Below are 22140 nucleotides of genomic sequence, written 5' to 3'. Positions count from 1 at the left end.
TGCCAAATGCAGGCTTAAATTGAAGAAAGTAGGGAAAACCACTAGACCATTCAGGTATGACCTAAATCAAATCCCTTATGATTATACAGTGGAAGTGAGAAATAGATTTAAGGGCCTAGATCTGATAGATAGAGTGCCTGATGAACTATGGAATGAGGTTCGTGACATTGTACAGGAGACAGGGATCAAGACCATTCCCATAGAAAAGAAATGCAAAAAAGCAAAATGGCTGTCTGGGGAGGCCTTACAAATAGCTGTGAAAAGGAGAAGTGAAAAGCAAAGGAGAAAAGGAAAGATATAAACATCTGAATGCAGAGTTCCAAAGAATAGCAAGAAGAGATAAGAAAGCCTTCTTCAGCGATCAATGCAAAGAAATAGAGGAAAACAACAGAATGGGAAAGACTAGGGATCTCTTCAAGAAAATCAGATATACCAAAGGAACATTTCATGCAAAGATGAGCTCAATAAAGGACAGAAATGGTATGGATGGACCTAACAGAAGCAGAAGATATTAAGAAGAGATGGCAAGAATACACAGAACTGTACAAAAAAGATCTTCACAACCCAGATAATCACGATGGTGTGATCACTGACCTAGAGCCAGACATCCTGGAATGTGAAGTCAACTGGGCCTTAGAAAGCATCACTACGAACAAAGCTAGTGGAGGTGATAGAATTCCAGTTGAACTATTCCAAATCCTGAAAGATGATGCTGTGAAAGTGCTGCACTCAATATGCCAGCAAATTTGGAAAACTCAGCAGTGGCCACAGGACTGGAAAAGGTCAGTTTTCATTCCAATCCCAAAGAAAGGCAATGCCAAAGAATGCTCAAACTACCGCACAATTGCACTCATCTCACATGCTAATAAAGTAAGGCTCAAAATTCTCCAAGCCAGGCTTCAGCAATACGTGAACCGTGAACTTCCTGATGTTCAAGCTGGTTTTAGAAAAGGCAGAGGAACCAGAGGTCAAATTGCCAACATCCGCTGGATCATGGAAAAAGCAAGAAAGTTCCAGAAAAACATCTATTTCTGCTTTATTGACTATGCCAAAGCCTTTGACTGTGTGGATCACAATCAACTGTGGAAAATTCTGAAAGAGATGGGAATACCAGAACACCTGATCTGCCTCTTGAGAAATCTGTATGCAGGTCAGGAAGCAACAGTTAGAACTGGACATGGAACAACAGACTGGTTCCAAATAGGAAAAGGAGTTCGTCAAGGCTGTATATTGTCACCCTGCTTATTTAACTTATATGCAGAGTACATCATGAGAAGCTGGACTGGAAGAAACACAAGCTGGAATCAAGACTGCCGGGAGAAATATCAATAACCTCAGATATGCAGATGACACCACCCTTATGGCAGAAAGTGAAGAGGAACTCAAAAGCCTCTTGAGGAAAGTGAAAGTGGAGAGTGAAAAAGTTGGCTTAAAGCTCAACATTCGAAAACGAAGATCATGGCATCTGGTCCCATCACTTCATGGGAAACAGATGGGGAAACAGTGGAAACAGTGTCAGACTTTATTTTTCTGGGCTCCAAAATCACTGCAGATGGTGACTGCAGCCATGAAATTAAAAGACGCTTACTCCTTGGAAGGAAAGTTATGACCAACCTAGATAGCATATTCAAAAGCAGAGACATTACTTTGCCAACAAAGGTTCGTAGAGTCAAGGCTACGGTTGTTCCAGTGGTCATGTATGGATGTGAGAGTTGGACTGTGAAGAAGGCTGAGCACCGAAGAATTGATGCTTTTGAACTGTGGTGTTGGAGAAGACTCTTGAGAGTCCCTTGGACTGCAAGGAGATCCAACCTGTCCATTCTGAAGGAGATCAGCCCTGGGATTTCTTTGGAAGGAATGATGCTGAAGCTGAAACTCCAGTACTTTGGCCACCTCATGCAAAGAGTTGACTCACTGGAAAAGACTGATGCTGGGAGGGATTGGGGGCAGGAGGAGAAGGGGATGACAGAGGATGAGATGGCTGGATGGCATCACTGACTCGATGGACGTGAGTCTGGGTGAACTCTGGGAGTTGGTGATGGACAGGGAGGCCTGGCGTGCTGCGATTCATGGGGTCGCAAAGAGTCGGACACGACTGAGCGACTGATCTGATCTGATGGAGACAGAGCCTTCCCCTCGGGCCATTATCCATCAGACAGCTTTCTCCCTCTTCCCCAAGATAAATTCAATATCAGGATGAGGACCATCCAGAGAGACTGAAGGGTCCATTTCTGGCCCAGCTCACTGTGGAGCGAGATCACCGTCATGGGGATAACAAGGGAGCGTTCAGCATCTGGCTGTACCCCAGACGGAGTGGTCCCACTCGCGTTATCTTCACTCTGGTCCTCAGAGACAGGACGGGCAGGCGCCCAGCTCCATCTGATGCTCTGTAAGCAACGCTAACTTGACTGCCTGAAGGCCAGTGCAGAGAGCTTTGTATTCGTGGCCCAGTGAAGCCATCCAACCATGCAATGAGGTGGTGTCCCCATTCTTCGGGGTGGGGATGTGAACATTCCTGGAGTCCCACGGCCGAGGACCAACACTTCCACCTCCCTCTGTCATCTGTGGTGTCCCCAGGTGCGTCCCATGACCTGACCAGTCCCCCCACTAAGGCCAGGGTGGACGACGAAGGTTGTTCTCTTAGGCCAAAGGTTTCCAGGGACGTGTGGGGGACTTACTCTTTGGGGAATGGAATGGGTTGAAGCAGGCTGGCCAGAGATGGTCTCCAGTCATCATAGTCTGACCTGGAAAGAGAAGGGGTGACGGTCAGGTCTGGTCTGGACCCGGGGAGGTTAACGGTGCGTCATCACTGAGGGTCAGAGATGGGGCGAGAGTCAGGCAGGGACCACAATGGCTCTGACTCTTCTCGGTCACCTTGGCTCCCAGGGACCCTGAGGGACAAGCACGTGCCATCTGCAATGTGGCAGCGGGGCCTGTCAAGCCTGTCCAGAGACTTGGCCACGGCCACCGAAGGGGCCAGCCCCCCAGCTCCCGGACTCCACGTCCCAGCTGCTGCACCCAGCTCCCAGACCACCATTCAGCTGTGGGCTGGAACGTGCCCCCGCAGATTCACACGTTGAAGGCCTAACCCCGAGGCCTCAGTAGCTTTACACAGGTGGGGCCTTCAAAGATGAGAGCAAGGTAAACTGGGATCACTGGGGCGGGCCCCGATTCAACCCGACCAGTGTCCCCATAAGCAGAGCTCGGGACACAGATACACAAAGAGGGGTGACCACCTCCCAGCCAAGCAGAGTGGCCTCAGGCAAAACCAACAGTAGCCACACCTTGATTCCAGAGTGCCAGCCCCTCCGGAAATGAGAGAAAATGCACTTTTGTTGTTTCTTAGCCCCCAGGTCTCTGTGAGAGCCTGGCCTAAGCAGAGGGTGGCCCCAGGCCCCAGACCTAGCTCTTGGTCCTATGGCCCCAGGACTCGGTTGTGTATAGAGTTCGATGGTTTTTTGTTTTGGGGTGTTTTTTGCTGTACCCCGCAGCTTGTGGGATCTTACTTCCCCAACCAGGGGTTGAACCTGGGCCTCTGGCAGGGGTAGCGCAGATCCTACCCCTGGGAATTCCCAGAATTCAGTTTCTCAACCTTCTTTCCAGGAGCCAGGCCTTCCTGTTCCCCGCCCCAAGGGACTTTCTCAACACTTCCCCTAACTGTGTTCTCAGCATAAAGTATCTGTTTATATGCCACGTGTCTGCCTGTACTTTATTCCCAAAAAAGGAGGAAGATCTTTTCACCCAGCACGGTTTAGATAAGCCCCGGGTCGGGAAGTGCTCCCAGCCCTCCTTCCTCCACACAAAGCGGCGATAGTGGGGCAGCCTGGGTCCCACGCACACGCTGGAGTGAGCTGAGGAAAAACGCAAGCCCTGGACGCACGGGAAAGGATTCCCAGAAAGGCTCGTGAGCCTGAGATACGTCCTTGGGGTGGGCCCAGCTGAGGTCTACTGAGCCCTTTACCAGGCCGTGTGCTGGGCACAGCCTGGCTCTCTGAGTCCCCAGGACAGGCTCCTGAGGACGGGAGGACCACACCTGCCCTCCAGGTGAGGAAGTGAGGCCTGGAATGCCTCCCCACCCGGCCGAGTTCAGGCAGCCGGGAGACTGGGAGCGAGGATACCCAGCCAGGCCCTCAGACTCCAGTGGCAAGACTGGGTGTCCACTGCCCGGGGCGGGGGGTGCTGGGCTAAGGGAACCCCTGTCAGGACGTGGAAACCCCTCTGACCTCAGACCTGCCGTCGCCGATTTCGGTAGGCGCCTCGTCTCCCTCTGAACCCATCCCCCCGCCCCCACATGTCACTGACTCACTCATGGTTTCTAGACAAATTTAAGAATAATCGGTGCAAACGCTGTAGACAGCACCCGTCACAAGCCAGAGGCTATTCCAGGCACATGTGTGGATCAGACCTGCGTTCCTCCAGGGTACCCGGTAAGCTCATCATTCTAAAGCCAAGAAGACTGAGTCTCGGTGAGCACAGGCCCAAGGTCACATGGTCACTGTGACTCGGGAGCCTGGCTCCTGAGTCCGTGGTCCGGCCCACTGTTTCCATCTGCAGAGGCAGGCCCATTCCCGTTCTCAAAAAGGGGCACGTACTAGTTTTTCTTGTGGTTTAAGAAAGATGACAAAAAATGCTCAGTGTGGAAAGGCTGCTAATACAGAAAATTCTAAGCAATGTTTAAATCCTCCATAATCAGAGTGGACACGGACTTGGGCAAGCTCCAAGAGATAGTGAGGGACAGGGAGGCTGGGCGTGCTGCAGTCCATGGGGTCGCAAAGAGTCGGACACGACAGGGCAGCTGAACAATAACCACAAACCAGAGTGGGTGTCAGAGGCCCAGGCCGGGGTCGGGCCGGGACTGTGGGTGCCTGCCGGGCTCCCGGGTGGGATCTGCCTGGCCCGGGGCTCACTCCTGAACGGAAGGGGACGTCACACCACTGCTTGGTGAACAGCATGTGTCACCTGGTGCCAAGTGGGCAGCTGGGCTGGGGTCTGGGTGGAAGCGGGTGCCCAGCCCAGCACGGCAGCTCAGGCAGGACCAGGAGGAGAACCAGGGGCGAAGGACGAGGGGGAGGGCCTTGTCCTTCCTGGCCGCAGTCCTGCCCAGCTCCAAGTCTGTGGCCGGCTCCTGGACCTGCTCCAAACGCCCAGTGTGACCAGTCTGGAGGCTCCAGTGGCAGTGTCGGGCCGAGGCCGGGTGCGCAAGCCGGGGCCTGGCCAGGCCCATGGGATGGGGTGGGACCCCGTGGTCAGCAGGGCGCCTGTCGCGAGCACCCTGAGAGCAGGGCCGGCCTCCAGGCTGGCAGGCCAGGCCGGCCTGTTGGGGGGCAGGGAGAGCTGCCAGTCAGACTGGGAGGACTGAGCCCAGCCCAGGAAGCACAGGACAGCCAGGCCTCCCCAGGCTCAGGGAGGGGGGCGAGGGTGGAACAGGGGCCCTTAAACATCCTCAAGGCCTCTGGTGCGCCCTGGGGACCAAACAGCATGCACGGACTCCCCTAACCCCTGCTTACGGAGGCGAGACAGGCCCAGAGAGGCCAGGACGCCTGCTGAAGGTCACGGAGCTGACGAGGGAGAAGCTGCACTTGAATCAGACCCAGGCCTCCGGCCCCGCGCCGCTCCACGAGGGGTTCAGCGCCGACGTGACCAAGGACTTCCTTTCGCGGGCGCGGGTAGATTGCGGGTGGGTAACACCGGGGTCAAGCTGGGCCGGGGAGGCGGGGGACGTAGGAAGTGAGGGCGGGGTAGCTCTGAGGGTGTGGGCAACCGCCCTGACCTGGCAGGAGACAGTGCACTTGGGCAGATCTGCGGCCCAGCTCGACCGGTGCCATGAAACCGGGGCTCTGTGCCGTCCCCGGATGAGGTGCCTGGGGAGACACCCCAACCAGAAATGCTGGGGCCACACGAGCCTCTCAGAAGCACATGGGTCTGGGTCAGGCAGGCCTGGTCCTGACGGCAGCCCGCACGCAGCGTCTGACCCGAACCCGGGTCCCTTGAAGCCACACCCTGCAGGGTGGCTCCCTGAGGTGGAGGTGGGGTCCTCAAAGGGGCTCCAGGGTTGGGGGGGTGGTGAACTAGGGCAGAGCGAGGCCTGGGGGACCGGCGGGAGGTCCACGGCCTTCCTGGAGGACCGTGAGCAGGGCACCTGGGGTGAGGCAGACCAGGGTGCCAGGAGGGTGTGGCAGGGGAGCTCGCCCTGCCCTGCTCCTGCCGTCACACGCACAACCATCTGCTCCCTCAACAGGCCAACCAGCTGGCCCAGGGATTAAAATCCACAGTGAGAAACGAGTGGCCATTATCTCTGCAGCCGGCAACCTGGGCAAAGCCCCGTTCTTGGCCCCGTCACCCCGCTGGGGACCTTCCCGGGTTGCAGGCGGATCCAGGGTTCTCGGGTGCACCAGGGAGCGTCTGGACTCTACTGAGCGGCCACGTGCCCCAGGAATTTGTATCTGCAAGGTTCCAAACAGATGGGTCCACCTACTCGAACACGTACACTGCGCACACACGTACAGATGTGAGTTTCTGCTGCTCTGCCAGCAACATCTAAAACCCTCGCCAGAGGCCCACGTGCAGAGACGCTGACTGTGGGGACCAGGTACCCATCCTCACCACAAGCCCGCAGGTGCTAGGTGCTGTGGCGGACACGAGGCACGCAGGAATTCACTGAACGCTCAAGGCAGCCCTGGGGGCCGGAACGCACTGACCAGGAGGACCATCCTTAGTTCACAACTGGGAAACCAAGGCCCGGAGAGGCAGACTCAGAGTCCTAATGCATCTCATCAGTTAGATGTGGACTGATGTGCAACCAAGGAGGTGGTCCTTCCACCCCTGCCCCACAGGGAACCCAGCTCGCGATCCTGAGTCCCACTGGGCGGACAGCGGCTGGTGGAGGGTGAGCTGGTAGTGGTCGCGTCTGGGGCCCGGGGACCTTCGTGAGGACAGAGGATGCTGGCTGGGTTCTAGTCCACCGCACCCCAGAGCCTCATCAGACTCTGTGGCTTCATCCTGGCCCCTCGCCTGTAATAGCCCCTCTCTCCATCTCTCAGCCTGCCGGAGGCTATTTCAGCCATTCTTATCTGCCAGGGTCTCCAGTCTCCCCGCTTCCTTGCACCAAACCCTTGATGTTTCCCCTCTGCAGAGCTGTGCCGTCCGACACGTCTGGCCGAGCAAGTTCTTCACCGAGCAGGGCTGTCCTGGGCCATGTCCCCAGCACCTGCCTTTTACATTCTGGTCACTAGTATGTTTCTTGGTCACTAGAACAACCCCAAGTCCATCTGCATTTTCCCTACGGGCCCCAGAAGGGTGAGGCATCTTCCAGCTGACCCTAGCCCATTGAGGCCTCTTTCAAAATCCAGGTGTTTGCAAAAGTAACAAGCAGGCAGACAGATTCGAGCTGATGAGAAAATGGCCAACATGCCCATCTAGCCCTCGTGACGGCAGCTTTTCTCTTCCTGGACAGAAGGACATCCCTCGGCCTGCCGCGGCACTTGTGCCTAGAGATTCCCACGCTCCACCCCACCGGGCGATGCCACTGCTTTCAGCACTTGGCACTACTGGGATGCAGAGGCTTCGAGCAAAGGGGCCCTGGCATTTAGCACAGAACCCGGCCCTCTGGGCGTGCAGTCAGTGTTTGATGAAAGAATGCATGGAGAGATGGATACATGAATGTGTGAACTGCACATACGTGCCCAGCAGGCTAAGAGCTGGACTCCAGATGACTAGAGGCCAAAGCTTGTCTGTCTGACTCCCAAGTGCATGTTCTTCCCATCGTCCTACCCAGCCTGGCCCTCACACCATGATTTCAGTGTCAGCCCTGACCTGTGCTGGGCTCTTCCTTTCAAGAGTCTCCGGGGAGCTGATTGTGGCCTATGTTCCTTTCTGAAGGTGTCAGACTCGAACGGTTTGCAGGCATTCCGGTGGGCAGGCCACTAACCGGGACTCTCGCCCACTCTCTCAGGACAGAGAGGCGCCTGCTCCTTGTGGATGCGGTCTGCCAGGCTGGGCCCTGGCTCTGGGCAGGGCTTCTCTGGACCCCACAATGTGCTGGAAAGACCCCTCAATTTCACACGAGAGCCTCTGTTCTTTCATTGTCTACACACGACTCTCATCTAGTGAGCCGTCCTATTGATCACAGCAGTCCACTCTCACCAAGTCCTAAATTCTTCTCTCTGAGCTAAACACCCACTTTACAGATGAGAAAACCGAGGCCCCGAGAACACAGCAGACTAAGTCCTATGGCAGCACTTCCTCAATTCTCAGATGCACGTTTCTTGCAAACTGAGTCTGCACTGAATCCCATAATTTTTTCCCCCTAAGTGCTGTTATTAAATAGATGATGTGTCTCAGTCCCAACAGTACCTTAAAATAGAGGAAATACAGTTGTTGTTCTTACTGAAAGTACAGTAACCCCCATCTGCCCGGTACTTGTGCCTGGGGGGTGCTTGCTCTGTGCTGTACCCGGGCCTTCTCTGCTTGGAGGCAGCTATGACGCAGAGAGGGCGTGTAACCAGCCCCCGGTCCCAAGTTGACACGGACATCCCCAGCCCCTGAACCCAACAGCCTGACTCTGAGTGTGTGCTTCTTCCAGCGGATCATGCTTTGGAGGTTTTGCGGATTTGACAGATGTGAGGCCTTCCGGTGGGCCAGGGACTCAAGCAGGCGGCAGAGTTAGCAGAGGAGAGCGGCCAGGAGAAGTAATCAGGCCCAAACTGTGCTCTGAGCACCCCCATGGGGAAAAGGGCCTCAGGAAGTGTGCACCCTGCTTCGTGGAGACCCCCGAACTCGGCGGGAGGGGCTGCTCCGAGTGGCGGTCAGGAACACTGCCCGGTGGGCCCCCCAACCCCCACCCACGACCTGGCAGCTGGGCGGTGTGGGCAGGCAGGAGGTCTGGAAGCAGATTAGGAAGAACAGAGTCTTCATTCATGAATGTGTTTACAAAGAAGGGAAAAAAAAAAATGAGTGTCAACTGTGTGATGAAACTCAAACCCTTAGTGCTTAATGAGAAATATGGGTCAGGGCCCAGGCCACCACAAGGCCCAGGAGCTCCAGGTGTCTGCAGAGAACAGTTGGACTCAGGGGTCCAGGGAGGAGACCAGGGCCCAGCCAGAGGAGGAGGCGGGACCGCGCTGGTCTGTCCCTCGGAGGGCTGGCTGCCACCCCGGGAGGAGGTGGGCAGTTCTTCAGCCTCAAACTGAGATGCGTTCTGGGGGGTGCTCTCTGGGCAGAATCTGGGATTTGCTTTGGGCATTGCTAAATGCACGTGCACTCTGGGCTGGCCTTGGCTGCCAGAACTATGAGCCAAGCTGGGCTGAGCCCTGGGAGACCCCTGCCTCCTCTCAGGGGCCAAAGCAAGGGCTGAGGAAGAGTCTGAGGGGGCTGCATCCAGTTGCCTCCAAACACAAGAAGCCATTGCTTAACGTGTGCATATGTGCATGCATGTGTGTGCACAGGTGTGTATCTGTTTGCACAGGTGTGTGTGTGTGTGCCTGTGCGTGCATGCACGTGCTCACCCTCACAGACACCACAGGCTCCTCAGAGTCCCACAGCCGAGGCTCAGGAAGGGGCATGCACAGGCCCGGAGCACCCAGCTCAGAAGCACCACCCAGAGCAGATCGCGTCTCCTGGCTCCCGCCCAAGGCTCCTCCCACCAGCCAGGCACGCAGACCCTCATCTGCACAGCACGCTCCTCCCTGCCCACCGGATGAGGCTATGGGACACAACACCACGTACACACCATGCACACGGAGCATGCATAGATCACGCAATACACTCACGTGCTGGCTCATGGGCACCTCTGCACACATACACAGAGAAACACACACATACTCCAGCTCTTGTGCACAGTGTTCACACCCACACGTGAGCACTCAAGAGCTACGCATGCACAGAAGCAGCACAAGCACCCAGACACAACCACACTTGTGTACATGCACTTGAAACACACATATGGGCTTCTTAGAGGCATCCACATCCATCCCACATCCAGCTCGTGTATGCAGACAGTCACACACACGGAGGCAACCACTCACACGCTGTCGTGCCCTCATACATCCAAAGGCACTCACATGCACACGAGGGCAATCACAAACTCAGAATGAGCCCACACCTTACACAACACGCCGAGGTGTCCACACACAGACACACTCGGGTACCGCGTACTGCAGCGCACCCTGGGCAGGCGTGTGCACTCACAGATTCTCAGACTCATGGACACATGTGTGGACATCCTGCTTGTGCCATGCCTGACACACGCACACACAGAGCCTGGCCTGCACTCCCAACACCCCCAAAACCTGTGCCCTCACGCCCTATGTCTGCATCCTGTGCACCCACACTCATGCGTGTGCACACTCAACTCACACCCCCAGCTGTGAGCCCCTCCCCCCACCCCAGGCGCCTGGCCGGCGGGGTCACTCACAGCAGCTTGAGGATCTCCACGTAGCAGCCGAGCGTGCGGTCGGCCTGCGGGCCCAGCTCGATGCTCATGGTGCTGCAGGCGGGGCTGACCATGAGGCAGTCGATGAGGTTGGGCTCGTTGTCGTCGCCCGCGCTGGCCGTCAGCGCCGGCTTGGCAGTGCTGGCGGGCTCCACCTCCACGTGGATCTCGCTGGAGGCCACGACCACTGACTTGAGCCGCGCCTCGGACAGCGTGGCTTCCTGAGACACCAGGTCCGGGCTTGGGTGCAGAAGGCGCAGAGGTAAGGTGGGCTTCCGGTCGCAGGGCTGCTGGCAGCCGTTCCGGATCTCCTTCAGGCTGGGGGAGTTGTCACGGCTGCGGGAGAGGCGGGGAGGGCCGTGAGTGCGGCCCTGGGGGGGTCCCGGACCTCACGGGCAGGGCTGCACCTGCTCGGTGGCCCCTGCAGCCCCAGATCGGGTGGGGGGCCGGCTCCCACCCACCAGCGAGCACACAGGCCTGCTCAAGGCCTGCAGACAAGGAGAGGTGGAGGTTCAGAGGTGGCATCTGAACTGGGCCGCCTGTCACTAGGGCACATGCTGGCGTCCCCACACGCAGCAGGTGGTTGACACACGATTGTGAATGAGTGAATGCTGACCTCTCTACTGATCCGTAAGGCTCAGTACTGACTCGGCGTCCACCTCCACCAAGACGCCTTCTGGACATACCTTGGAGACCTCCTAGCGATCTGGCTTCCGGTTGCTTCCTGTGGTCTAACTGTCCCCTCCGGCTGAGGCCATAAGGTTAAGGTCCTCGGGACAAGCCCCAAGCCCCGCCTCTGCCACCCTATCCCTGCTGGCTGAGAAAGCTCAGCGTCTGCTCTCCACCGCAGAACACTCTTCCAAGGGACCCCAAACCTCAGATTCTGGTCCCCTGTGGTCCGCAGGTCACTCCTATCTGCAGCACCCCACCACCCTTGGCTAACTGCCCAGAATAGGCTCTCCACCACCTAGAGGAATGACGCGTGTGCAGAGGGTTAACAGGTGTTAGCTGGGAAAGGGTGGTGTGGCATCCCTGAGGTCACACGTGAGTGGGACATGCTGGGCCTCTTTACGGCAGGACTCGTCAGAGCATCGGGGAGGTAAAATGCCCCCTCCCTGGGTGCTTCCAAATACTGCGAGGTGGCACTTCAGAATGAAGGGAACTCCAGAAGTGGGCGTCCTTTGTTGGTGCCCCTGGGCTGGCACGGTGCCGAGCGCTTTCACACAGACATTCTCAGATATCTCTGAAGAGGAGGAATTACTCTCTCCACATTACAGATGAGAAAAGATGCTACCAGAGGTCAAATGACTACCTAGATGGCACAGCTTGTTAGTGGGGAGGCGGGACTGGGATGTGAAACCAGGCTGCTGCCTCCACTTCTAAGATGCAGGATGAGCCTATGCAGGTCCACCTCCTCCAAGCAGTCTTCCCTGATTTCCTCCACCTGCCATTCTCACCCTTCCTGCCCCTGTACCAGAGCTCTCCACCCCTGGTTGGACACCAGTGTCCCCTGGGGCACTTCTAAACATCCCGAGGTCCCATTAGGTTTGACTCTCTGAGGTGGAGTCCGGACACCAGTAAGGTTTGGGGCTCCCTGTGTGTGCTGTCAAGGTTGAGGCTGCTGCTCTCAGGGACTCAGAGCACAACAATGTGACCACAAACAGCTGCTTGTCCCAACCCTCCCTAAATGGGCCACACGCACGTGGCTATGTGTCCAAAGAGACGTGCACGCTCCTTGTGCACGTGGGCCAGGCATACAACTCACACCCACCGCATTCAGAGGGCCCAAATGGTCTAGCACATGCCATGAGCCAGGTCTGAGCAGAGCCCACCAAGGATGTTTGATAAATACACTCTAAGCTTTGCTGCGGAAAAAAACAAAACCCTTGAGCTGAAGTCCAAGAATTCTATGGCTCATGGAACACTGTGTGTGGTCCGTGGTGGGGGCGCACTAGCTGACTCCAGGGGCTCGGAGCCGACTTGCTACCCAAAGGCTCAGCTCCATCCCTTTCGCCTCTGCTGGGATTTAGGAGTGGATTTTCAAGGCTGTTTGGCTCAGACTGGGTGATTTTCCAGCGAGCTACGCTAACCTGGGTCAGCTTGTCTGTTCTTTTGTGTATGAGGACATTGTGTACCCACAGAGAGCGCCGCGGACAGGCCCGGAGGACGGCGTGGGGCTCTATCTTCCAGGGACTGACCAGCAGGGTGGGGGGACCTGAGCCCAGGAAAGGTCTTGCAGCCCGCGGCGTGACTTCCTGGAAGGGCTCACGGTGGCTCTCAGAACCCAAGCTACTTTGGGCCTCGAAGCGGGGCTGTCTTGAGTAGGGAGTTGGAGCCGCCCGTGTGGGCTGGGGAGGGCACCAGGGCCCGCTTCACCCTCCCCAGGCCTCCAACCTGGGCACCGAGTTGCAACCACTGCCTAATGGTATGCCCAAGGTCACGCTTGGCCTCTGCAGCAGTGGCGAGAGGGGATTCCAGAAACGGACATTAAGTCCTTTCTCTACTTAAAACCCACAGGTGACTACAATGCCCTTAGAAGAAAACCTCTAAGGCAGGTACAGCCCTGCCACTCAAAGAGTGGTCCCTGAGCAGCAGCGCCAGCGCTCCTGGGGGTCTGTCAGGTAAGCAGGCCTGGCAGGAGGACCCCAGGAGCAGCTCGGCGTGGAAGGTGGGAGACGCTCAGCAGTGCAGGTCCCTCCGTGGCCCGGCCTTCCTTTCCAACTTCATCTTCCGCCTCTGTCCCTCTCTCTGCTCGGGTCACAGCCAGTTTCCCTCACTACCTTCCCTGCAGGGGCCTTTCGCCTGAAGCAGCTCACCCCTGGAGCTTGCCAAGAATGCAGATTCCCGGGCCGGGCCCAGAGATGCGGCATCCAGGAGTCTGCATTTGAAATAATCTGTCCAGGCGACTGTGAAGCAGGCGCTTAAGGACCACCAATAGACGACACGTGACCACTGGCCGGCCCACCTGCTCCGCCAGGCCTGGGTGCCTGCCGGTCCCCTGCCTGGGTCCTCCTGTCCTGCCTCCAGCCCCGCTGACAGCCAGGATGTGTCAGTTTAAGCATCACCGCTCCGCAGAACCCCTTCCTCTCTTTCCCCTAGAGCAGGGGTTCTCAGCTCTGGCCACACACGCCATTTACCTAAGGTGTTAAAAAAAAAACAAAACACCAAACAGAACCTGATGCCAGGAGCATTCCAACTAAATCAGAGTTGCAGTGGGTGGGGCCCAGGCACCCTTTTTTCCTTTTCCTTTTAAAGATATAACCAGTGGGACGTTGGTAAATATCTCACAACCAACTCTGCAGAAAATAGGAGCCCTGAGGGGTAGTGCCTGCTGATTTTCCTGGAATAAATACTCCCACCGTGACCGATTCAACGGCCAACGTGCCATCCCTGACTGTGGGATCCGAACACGCCAGGGCTCCAGCACACCCCTGGGGTGATGTCAGTCCAGGTGAGTCCACAGATCTCAGGTGCAGTGCTCTGTGACTGTCACAAGTTCCCTGGTGTAACAGACAGCCACCAGACCAGGGTTCCTCCACGCGGACATGCCTGATATTTGCTCCCAGACAGTTCAGGTAATTCCTGGGAGGACGAGGGGGCTGCCCCATGCAGGGCAGTGAGTTCAGCAGCATCCCTGACCTCCACCCACTCTTCCAGCAGCACCCCTCCTTCTGCAACTCAAGATGTCTCCAGACGCTGCCAGATATGCCTTGGGGGTCAAAGCTGCCCCCCAGCTGAGAACCACTGACCATGGTCAAGACGTGAAACTTTTCTGAGGCCCAGAAGCTCGTCTCACGCCTAACTCCCCACCTGCCAGCAGCCACTATTCTGGCCTCTATCACCCTGGATTTGTTTTCCTGTTCTTGCACTTTAAGGAACAAGATTTACACTCTATAGCTTCTTCTGTTTCACACTGTGTTTGGGAGATTAATCCCCGGCTTGCCGGGTGCACTGGTTCGTTCCTTCTCGCTGCCCTGCGGTATTCCTCCGTGTGAACAGACCACAGCTTATCCGCGTGTCTGCCCTAGGACACTGGGCTCGAGGCAGATCTCAGTTTGGGGCTGTGACTAACAACGCTGCTATAAACCTCGTACTTGTCTCTCGATGGATGAAGCCCAGCGATGAGGAGCTGCGTCCCAGGGTTTACTTTATGCTTAGCTTCATGCAGGCTTCAGCGCCCTCTTGGGTGACTGAAGTGCACCCGGGGTTGTAGACTGTCAGCGGGGCTGGAGGCTGTCAGCGGGGCTGGAGGCAGGACAGGAGGACCCAGGCAGGGGACCGGCAGGCACCCAGGCCTGGCGGAGCAGGTGGGCCGGCCAGTGGTCACGTGTCGTCTATTGGTGGTCCTTAAGCGCCTGCTTCACAGTCGCCTGGACAGATTATTTCTTTGTAGCGCCCTCTTGGGTGACTGAAGTGCACCCGGGGTTGTAGACCACGTGAGTGATGCCTCTGGCTCCTTTCATCACAGCCCCAACCTCGCCACTCGCTTTCTCACTCCCCGCCCCCTCCGTCCACCGTTTCACCAGCCACTCGGGGGGCGGCTGCTTCACTCTTGTGCCGTCAGCACCTGGCACCCCATGGATCCTCACTAAATGAGTGTTGGAGGGCAGGGGATCTCCTTGTGGGGAGAGTGGTTAAGACTCCACACACCCAATGCAGGGGGCCTGGGTCGATCTCCAGTCAGAGAACTAAGACCCTGCATGCTGTGTGGCACAGCCAATAAGACCTGCCCCCACCCAAAAACAAAAAAAAGAGAAAGGATGAGAGAAGGATGAAGGTGGTCACTGCCATCTTCAGGTCCCTCTGTGTGCAACAGTGTGCCTCGTTTGTAATTCTGGTTCTTTCTCCTGGGGGGCATCTGGGAGAGAGATTCCATTCTGCATCCCGAGTCAGGGAATCCCTGCTCCAGGGCACCCAGGCAGAGCCGTGGAGACTCAGAGGGAAAACTCTGGGAGGTGCCGTTTCCTGCTCCTGCCCCGAGACCTGAGTCCCAGCTTGGGTGTCTGCAGAGTGAGCTGGGGAGGGAGAGGCTGCGGGAGCAAAAGGAGCCTGAGAGTGTGTGACATCCCTGATGCGCCTCCTACTTCCTGGGGTGGCCTGCGTTTGACACGCATGCGCATCAGCTCCAGAGGCGCAAGCTGCGAGGCCAGGGCACGTGACCACCTGTGTACATGGGGAAGCCGAGGACGGCTGTACAGGCTGTGTACTACTCTCAACCTCCTCCTCCTCTTTTTTTTTTAAAAAAAACATAAGCTGCTGTAGAGCGTGAAACAGGCACTCAGGAATGACCGGCAGGACATCTGCATGTTGCCCAGTTCACTCAGGCTTTCAGCGATGCTCCACTGCCTCTTCTTTAAGGACTGAAATACATTCCTGTGGCGGCCCCGGCTCTAGTGCTGCCTGGACACGACTTGGCCCTCTTGGAGTTGCGCAGTGCCCCGCATGAACAACTGGACACGGCTGCTGCTGCAGATGCCGCCTGCGCCCTGCACGTCATATCTTCCCTCATGGCCCCAGAGATCACCATACGAAGTTCATATGACTAATGGCACCTATGTCACTCTGCATCCTAGGAGCCAACCTCGACCCGGGAAGAATGGGAGCTGGTAACTACCCACCCTGGCGTCATCATCCCTCAGTGGGAGGGCTCTGAGAAAGTCGCATGGTCTCCCGGGAGGCCCCGAGGGCGCGCTCAGGGGCCTCCCGGGCTCCCTCCCACGGCCTTCAGGGGGTTAGCTCCCTCACAAGCCAAGCCGACGCACCCAAGCCCTGGGGGACCCAGGACAGTGGCTCTGCCACGCCCTCTTCCTGTCACACAGGCCCGAGGCTGAGAAATCTTCAGGATAGACATGTGTCCCTAAAGATGAGCCAACACAACAGCTTCAGTGTCAGCTTCTCCGGTCATAGCCTGGGTCTGGGCCCTGGCACCAGGGAGCATGGGGGTTTGGCAGACGCACTGGGGGCAGCTCCAGTGGAAGCCACTCCACCCTCCCGGCCGGCCAGGTGTATACAGACCCCCATCCCTGGACAGAGCGTGTCCCACCCAGGCCCTCCTGAGGCCGAGGGCACTGACCTGTTGATGAACTCTTCATAGCAGGAGTAGATGGCGGCCAGGCACACGGCCACCAGGTTGGGCAGGACCCGGGGATGGGGGCAGTGCCCCGTGGGGCCATGCATGCTGGAAAAGAGCAGAGGGCCGGTGAGCGAGCAGCTGTGGGGGCACCGCCCAGGGCAGGGAGGTGGGGGGTGGGACAGGGCAGCCCCAGTCCTCTGTGGGGAGGTGGCAACCCTGGGATCTGGGTCCTGGGCTCCACTGTGCACAGGCATGAGGTCTAAGTTCCGGGCCGGGGATCCCTGGGTTCAGGGAGCCTGGGTTCCAGCCCGGCGGAGCACCTTGGCACACTCTGTAAACTCTCCACTCTTTCCTCAGCTCTGGAATGGGGACATCGGCCCCCTCCTCATTTCGGGACCCAGTTCCCTAACTCAGGGGATGATGTCACCTACAGGGGCCAGGCAGCCTGTGACCAGCACGTTTATGCCCAGTGGTTCTGTAAATGAGGACTCACAGCACCTCATTTTCCTGTCCATGTGGGCTGCTTTGAAAGAAAAAGTTATTATCGGCATCCTGGCCTGGCACGGGGTCTGGCACACGGTCCTCTGCGAATGCCAGCCACTGTTACTTACCACAGCTATCTCGTGTCTGCTTCCTCATCTGTAAAATGGGTCTCGTACCCCCATTTCCAGTGCTGTTTGGGGCCTGGGGACAGTACCCAAAACGTTGCTGGAAAAACGTCATGGCTGCTGGGGCTAAGAGGCCTAACCTGAAACAGTTTCATAAACCATGACTGGGTGCTGTAAGGGGGCCCTGGAGTCCCCAGGGCTCTGACAGAAGGACAGTCCTCTGGGTCTGGACATGCTTTGTGAGTTCCAGGTACTGAGTAGCTTTTGGAACCAGCTTGAACAGGCTATCGTAATTTTCTTAAACAGAATGAGAAGAGTTGTGACGATGATCGCTAATGTTCCTGCCACACTTATGCCCCATTCTTGGTGTTTACATGTGTGAGTTCACCGAGTCCTCACGGTAACTGGATCAAGGGGGTACCATAGTCCTTATCTTACAGATGAGGACACTGAGGCACAGAGAAAAGTTTAAAAAAATCAGAGCGAAACAAACCCCCTTCCCCAACCACCCCAAAACCAGAAGTGACTCAGAGGATCTGACTTCCTCGAGGCCAAGTTTGGGAGGTGGCTGTTCAGGTCCCCATCAAGGACTCTCCGGGGCTACCAGGAGAAGGTTCCTCACACCCCCAGCACACACAGGAATACTCTTATCATTTAGAACTGCTGCCATTTCCCAAGTTCCTAGTGACCATCAGGCACTGTGCTAGGGGCCTCCTCAGATATTATCTGATTAATTGCACAAACAATCCTGGGAGATAACAGAGGAAAGAGGATCAGAGAGGTACAGCAACTGACTTGATGTCACACAGCAAGTGAGTGCCTCAGACGGTACATGGTCAAGAGGACCCAGGAGGCCCTTGTAGAAGATGAGGTGCCTGGGGCCTCTCAACGCCAGCAGCGCCTCTCCTGGGTGCCGGGGAAAACTGGCCCGCTGGCAGGAGCGGAGGGGCCCCAGACGAGAGACCCACCTCTGAATGAACTTCTTCACCACCTCCATCCCTGCGTTGAGCTCGTTCAAGGCAAGGATGTACTCCTGAGTAAACAGCCTCAGTCGCGGGCACTTCCCAAAGTCCTGCAGGGAGCACAGAGGGCAGGGGTTGGGAGGAGATCAGAAGGGGCGGGGGGGTCCCACTCTGCCCCAGGTGTGCGAGCAATGGGGCGCCGCCAGTGACACCCTCCTCCTAGAAGCACATACGTCTTCCACGTGAAGGAACAGGCCTGCTCACCCCTGAGCTCACACCCTTCCAGGGCTGTCTGCGGAGCTGGGAGATGACCTGGTACAGGAGGGTCCCTGGCCCTGGTCAGCCACCCTGCCATGGGGCAGGGGTTAGCACGCCACCCAGACGTGCTGGGAACACAGCTCAGCTGGGCCGCGTGGGGGCCCGCTGATGCCCAGCCGGCCTCCAGCCATGACCACAAACGCCTTTTCTGCAGCCCCCAAGGGATTCTGGGCCCCCTGCTTCCTGTGCATGTGGGCATGCGTGCCTGAGAGCTGTGGCCTGGAAGGCAGGTGTGTGCCCTGGACAGGGAGTGCGTGTAGGGAGGTGGCTGGTAAGTCCGGGGTCAGCCCAGCAGGGGTGGGGCAGGAAGGAGGAATCACGTGTCCAGTGTGAAGAGCAGGGGAGGAGAGTGTGGGCCGGGAAAGGACTGAGCCCCTTTCCACGTCACGTTAGGGACCCAGAGTCGCTGGGCTTCTGAACCCACGAGCTGGGGTGCCAACAGTCAGGAGGGCCGGTCAGTGTATGGAATGAGGTTGACCAGCACGACCTCAGCGGGGAGCCTGGAGGTCTCCAGCCTCCTCGGCTTCTCCTCCAGCCCCCACTCGGGGGAACCCACTTAACAAAAAGCAACCTGGGCCACGACTCTAATCTAAACAGAGCCCCTGGGGACTTCCCCTGTGGATCTCATGGATCCCACAGGCCCTGGGGAAAGAGCTCGGAGTAGGATGCAGCCCGCCGCCTCCTCTGGCCAGCTCGCAGGGTGGGTTTCCAGACCTGCCTGGTGCTCTGCACCTGCAGGGAAGGGCTGAATTAGGTTCTCCAAGGGGTAGGGGCTCATGTCCTCCCACCCTGCCTGCTAGAGTTACGCCTCTGCATGAGGAGGGCAGCAAAAGCCACAGAGAAAGCTCAGAAGGAATCTAAACACGTGCACGTGTGTGTGTGCACATATGTACCTACGTGCACACATGTGCACTGGGCTTGAAGGCGGGGCCCCTGCCTGAAGCCTGACTGTGCTTTCACACCGAGGTGGACGCCCGCAGTCCCTGGGAGAAGGCAGCAGGAACGCCCCTCCCTGGGCCCACTGTTGCTCCCTGTGCAACAAGGGCTCCAAGAACTCACCTCCAGGACCCTTCCACCCATGAGGTTTTATGATTCTATGAAAACTGCTTCCATTAAGCCATGCTAAAGATAAGGGCCATTATCATCTCTATTAGATTTCTGCAGAGCCAAGGTCATTTTTAACATTATAGATTGGCCTGGTGGCCTTTGAACATGTGGGTGAGGGATATCTCGCCTCTTTGGCAAAGTCAAACATGCTCCCCTTGGAAGGCAGGAGGTCTGATCAGCCAGTGGTCCACTAGGACCATGGCGACATCTTCCTGCCACCTTGGCTACAAGAACATGCCAGTGAGTGGCATATGGGCACAGGGACTGTGATTATTCTTAGGGATGCAGTGAACACATTGTTTAGAATCTCCAGGGGAACGTACCTAACGACTGCTTCCATATCTAATTTTTATTGCGGCCCAGGGAGCAACACTCTGAGATTCTTAACCTAGGTTAGGACTGCTCATCCGCGAGGTGGAGCACATGATGTACCGGCAAGAGCCGCACTCGCAGCACAGAACTGCAGAGTACACTCGCGGGTCCAGGCTGGCGGCTGGCTAGGCACTCACGGGCCAGCGAGGGGCCAGGCGCTCCATGCCAGCTCCCGAGCGGCGTCCCGGCCAATCACTGAGCTTGAGGGGTGTTATGTGGGTGGCACCGAAGGCTCGCGGTGCTCCCCACACGGGGCGCGAGCCTCACATTCCCTCTCCTGCAGGAGGGCCTCACTCCCGACCCGGTCCTGCCTACAGCTCTCCTCACACAGTTCGGTGTGTAATCAGTGGACTTCAAGAGCAAGCAGACTGTGAGGCTTTATGGCATCCCTGGACGCCGGGACCACAGGGGGGAAGTTCTATAAACATGAAGAGAGGGTTCTTGCCTGAGGGATCCCGGGCTCTGCCAGACCACAACAGATGCTATAAATTCTGAGTCTGCCCTGTAGCTGTTCTGATTTTTATCCAGAAAATTACATGGTCAACACTCCGGGCCCATAAAACTAACCAGACATAAGGGAGACGCTGTACGGTCAAGCCTTGGGAGGCTGCCTGAATGTTGACGTTTTCCCCTTTGAAGTCAGACGTCCTAAGAGAACCCTTATTAAGTGCTTCTGTACCTGAGGAGGGTGGACCCTGGCCAGGGACGCCCTAGGTGGGTGGTTCCGTCCCTGACAAGTGCGATGAGATGAGGTCTTTTCCCAAAGGAACTCCAGCAGCTTTGCTCTGGGCTCCGAGAGAACGTGACCCTCACCTCACACCACATCCACAGTGACTTTAAAGTTAACAGTCAGGGTCCCTTTTCTCCCAGCTGGCCAAAGCCAGAGAGTGCCCTTGAAATGATTAAAGCCCAAATCAGGCAGAACACCTCTCACCCCCCACCCCTCAAAGAAATTTCTTTCTTGGTCCTGGAGACAAAACTGGATGGAGAGGACCCACCCCCTGTGCTCAGAAAACAAGAAACACACGTTCATCTCAAACCATGGAGGAGAGCTCTGAAACAAGCGCCAGTTCAACGGCGGTGTGCGATAGATCAATCAGGGAGAATTCGCACAGCACCAGCATGGTTCCCCGCTCGTGGCCGCCTGGAGGAAGATTCTGCAGCTACTCTGGGCTCCACAGGACGAGCGCTGTGATCGACTAAGGATGTCTGCCCTGGGTGTGGGATGCGGGGCGTGGCATGTGTCCTGCGTTTCCACCCCTGACTGGGGAAGGGGGTGGGCTGCATCTTCCTCTTTGGGGGCCCGGGGTCAAGGCAGGAAAGCTCCCTCACAGATCAAACTGTGAGCAGGTCACCCTTCTCCAGAGCTGTTTTCCCACCTGCCCACACGGTCCCAGAGTGACCCACGGGACTCTCTGGGTCTCCTCGTCTGCAGGAGGCCACAGGCCATCAGGAGAGCCATGTGAGACAATACACTGGAGTGTCACTTGGCTCTGAGAGGTGTTCCGTGCATAGCTGAGAGCAGGTGTTCCTGTTCCGGTTCCCAGCTGTGGTCCTGGGGCCCGTCGGCCAAGTCTGCTCAGCCCCAGCTTCCCCGCATGCAATGCAGAGAAAACAACCACATCCAGGACTGTTCCCACTGGACCGAGGCGAGACTGCAGAAGGGCTGGCGGGTTACGGGCGCCTGGACCACTGAGTGTGCAACGAAATGCTGCCTCTGTGCTTTTAAAAGAACTACAGGGCAGACTTGACGCGGATTTCCCCACGGTTCCCCCATGCCCTTTTCCTGTCCTGGGATCCCCTCCTGAACACCTGTGACACTGAGTTGTCAGTTCCACTGGGGCCTCGAGGCTGTTACCGCCTCTCAGACTCTCCTTGTGTTTGAGCACCTGGCCGTTCAGAGGACCATCGTGTGGAACGTTCCTCAGCTGGGACTGGTCTGAGGCTTTTCTCACCATCAGACGGAGGCGGAGGGTTGGAGAGAGAAGACCCCTGTGAGCCGGGGCCCTCCTGCTCACATCACAAAGGGTGCCTGCCACACCATGGCTTCTTACTGTTGACCCCGACCTCGCCCAGCAGGCTGAGGTCACAACCGTCAGGTTCCCGCACCGCCCGGCCCTGCTCCCCACTTCCATGGATACTGCCCCCGCAGCCCCCTCCTACGGAGTGAGGGGTTCACCCCCCTCCTCGAGGGCCAAGTTTCCCAGGTATTATCTATGATGCTATACACACGAGACCTCTCTCTTCTCCCCCGACCACGTTATTTTTGTC

The 22140-nt window shown here is 57.2% G+C and overlaps 1 protein-coding gene across 4 annotated transcripts in view; it reads right to left on the bottom strand.

Annotated features, from left to right (window-relative positions):
* LOC102397008 (c-Maf inducing protein) overlaps positions 1–22140 on the bottom strand; it is a 211854-nt gene that overhangs the window by 15727 nt on the left and 173987 nt on the right. For all 4 annotated transcript variants that reach the window (XM_044932148.2, XM_006044476.4, XM_025268445.3 and 1 more), the window contains 4 exons: positions 18079–18182; positions 16503–16607; positions 10412–10765; positions 2679–2744 (listed from right to left, as the gene is read on the bottom strand). In XM_044932148.2, the coding sequence (XP_044788083.1) occupies positions 2679–2744; positions 10412–10765; positions 16503–16607; positions 18079–18182 (629 nt within the window). The remainder of the gene's footprint in view (positions 1–2678; positions 2745–10411; positions 10766–16502; positions 16608–18078; positions 18183–22140) is intronic.

This window comes from Bubalus bubalis, chromosome 18 (assembly GCF_019923935.1).
Source record: "Bubalus bubalis isolate 160015118507 breed Murrah chromosome 18, NDDB_SH_1, whole genome shotgun sequence".
In the NCBI taxonomy this organism is placed as follows: domain Eukaryota; kingdom Metazoa; phylum Chordata; class Mammalia; order Artiodactyla; family Bovidae; genus Bubalus; species Bubalus bubalis.
Note: the sequence above shows the minus strand (reverse complement) of the source record. Positions and strands in the feature narration are given on the sequence as shown.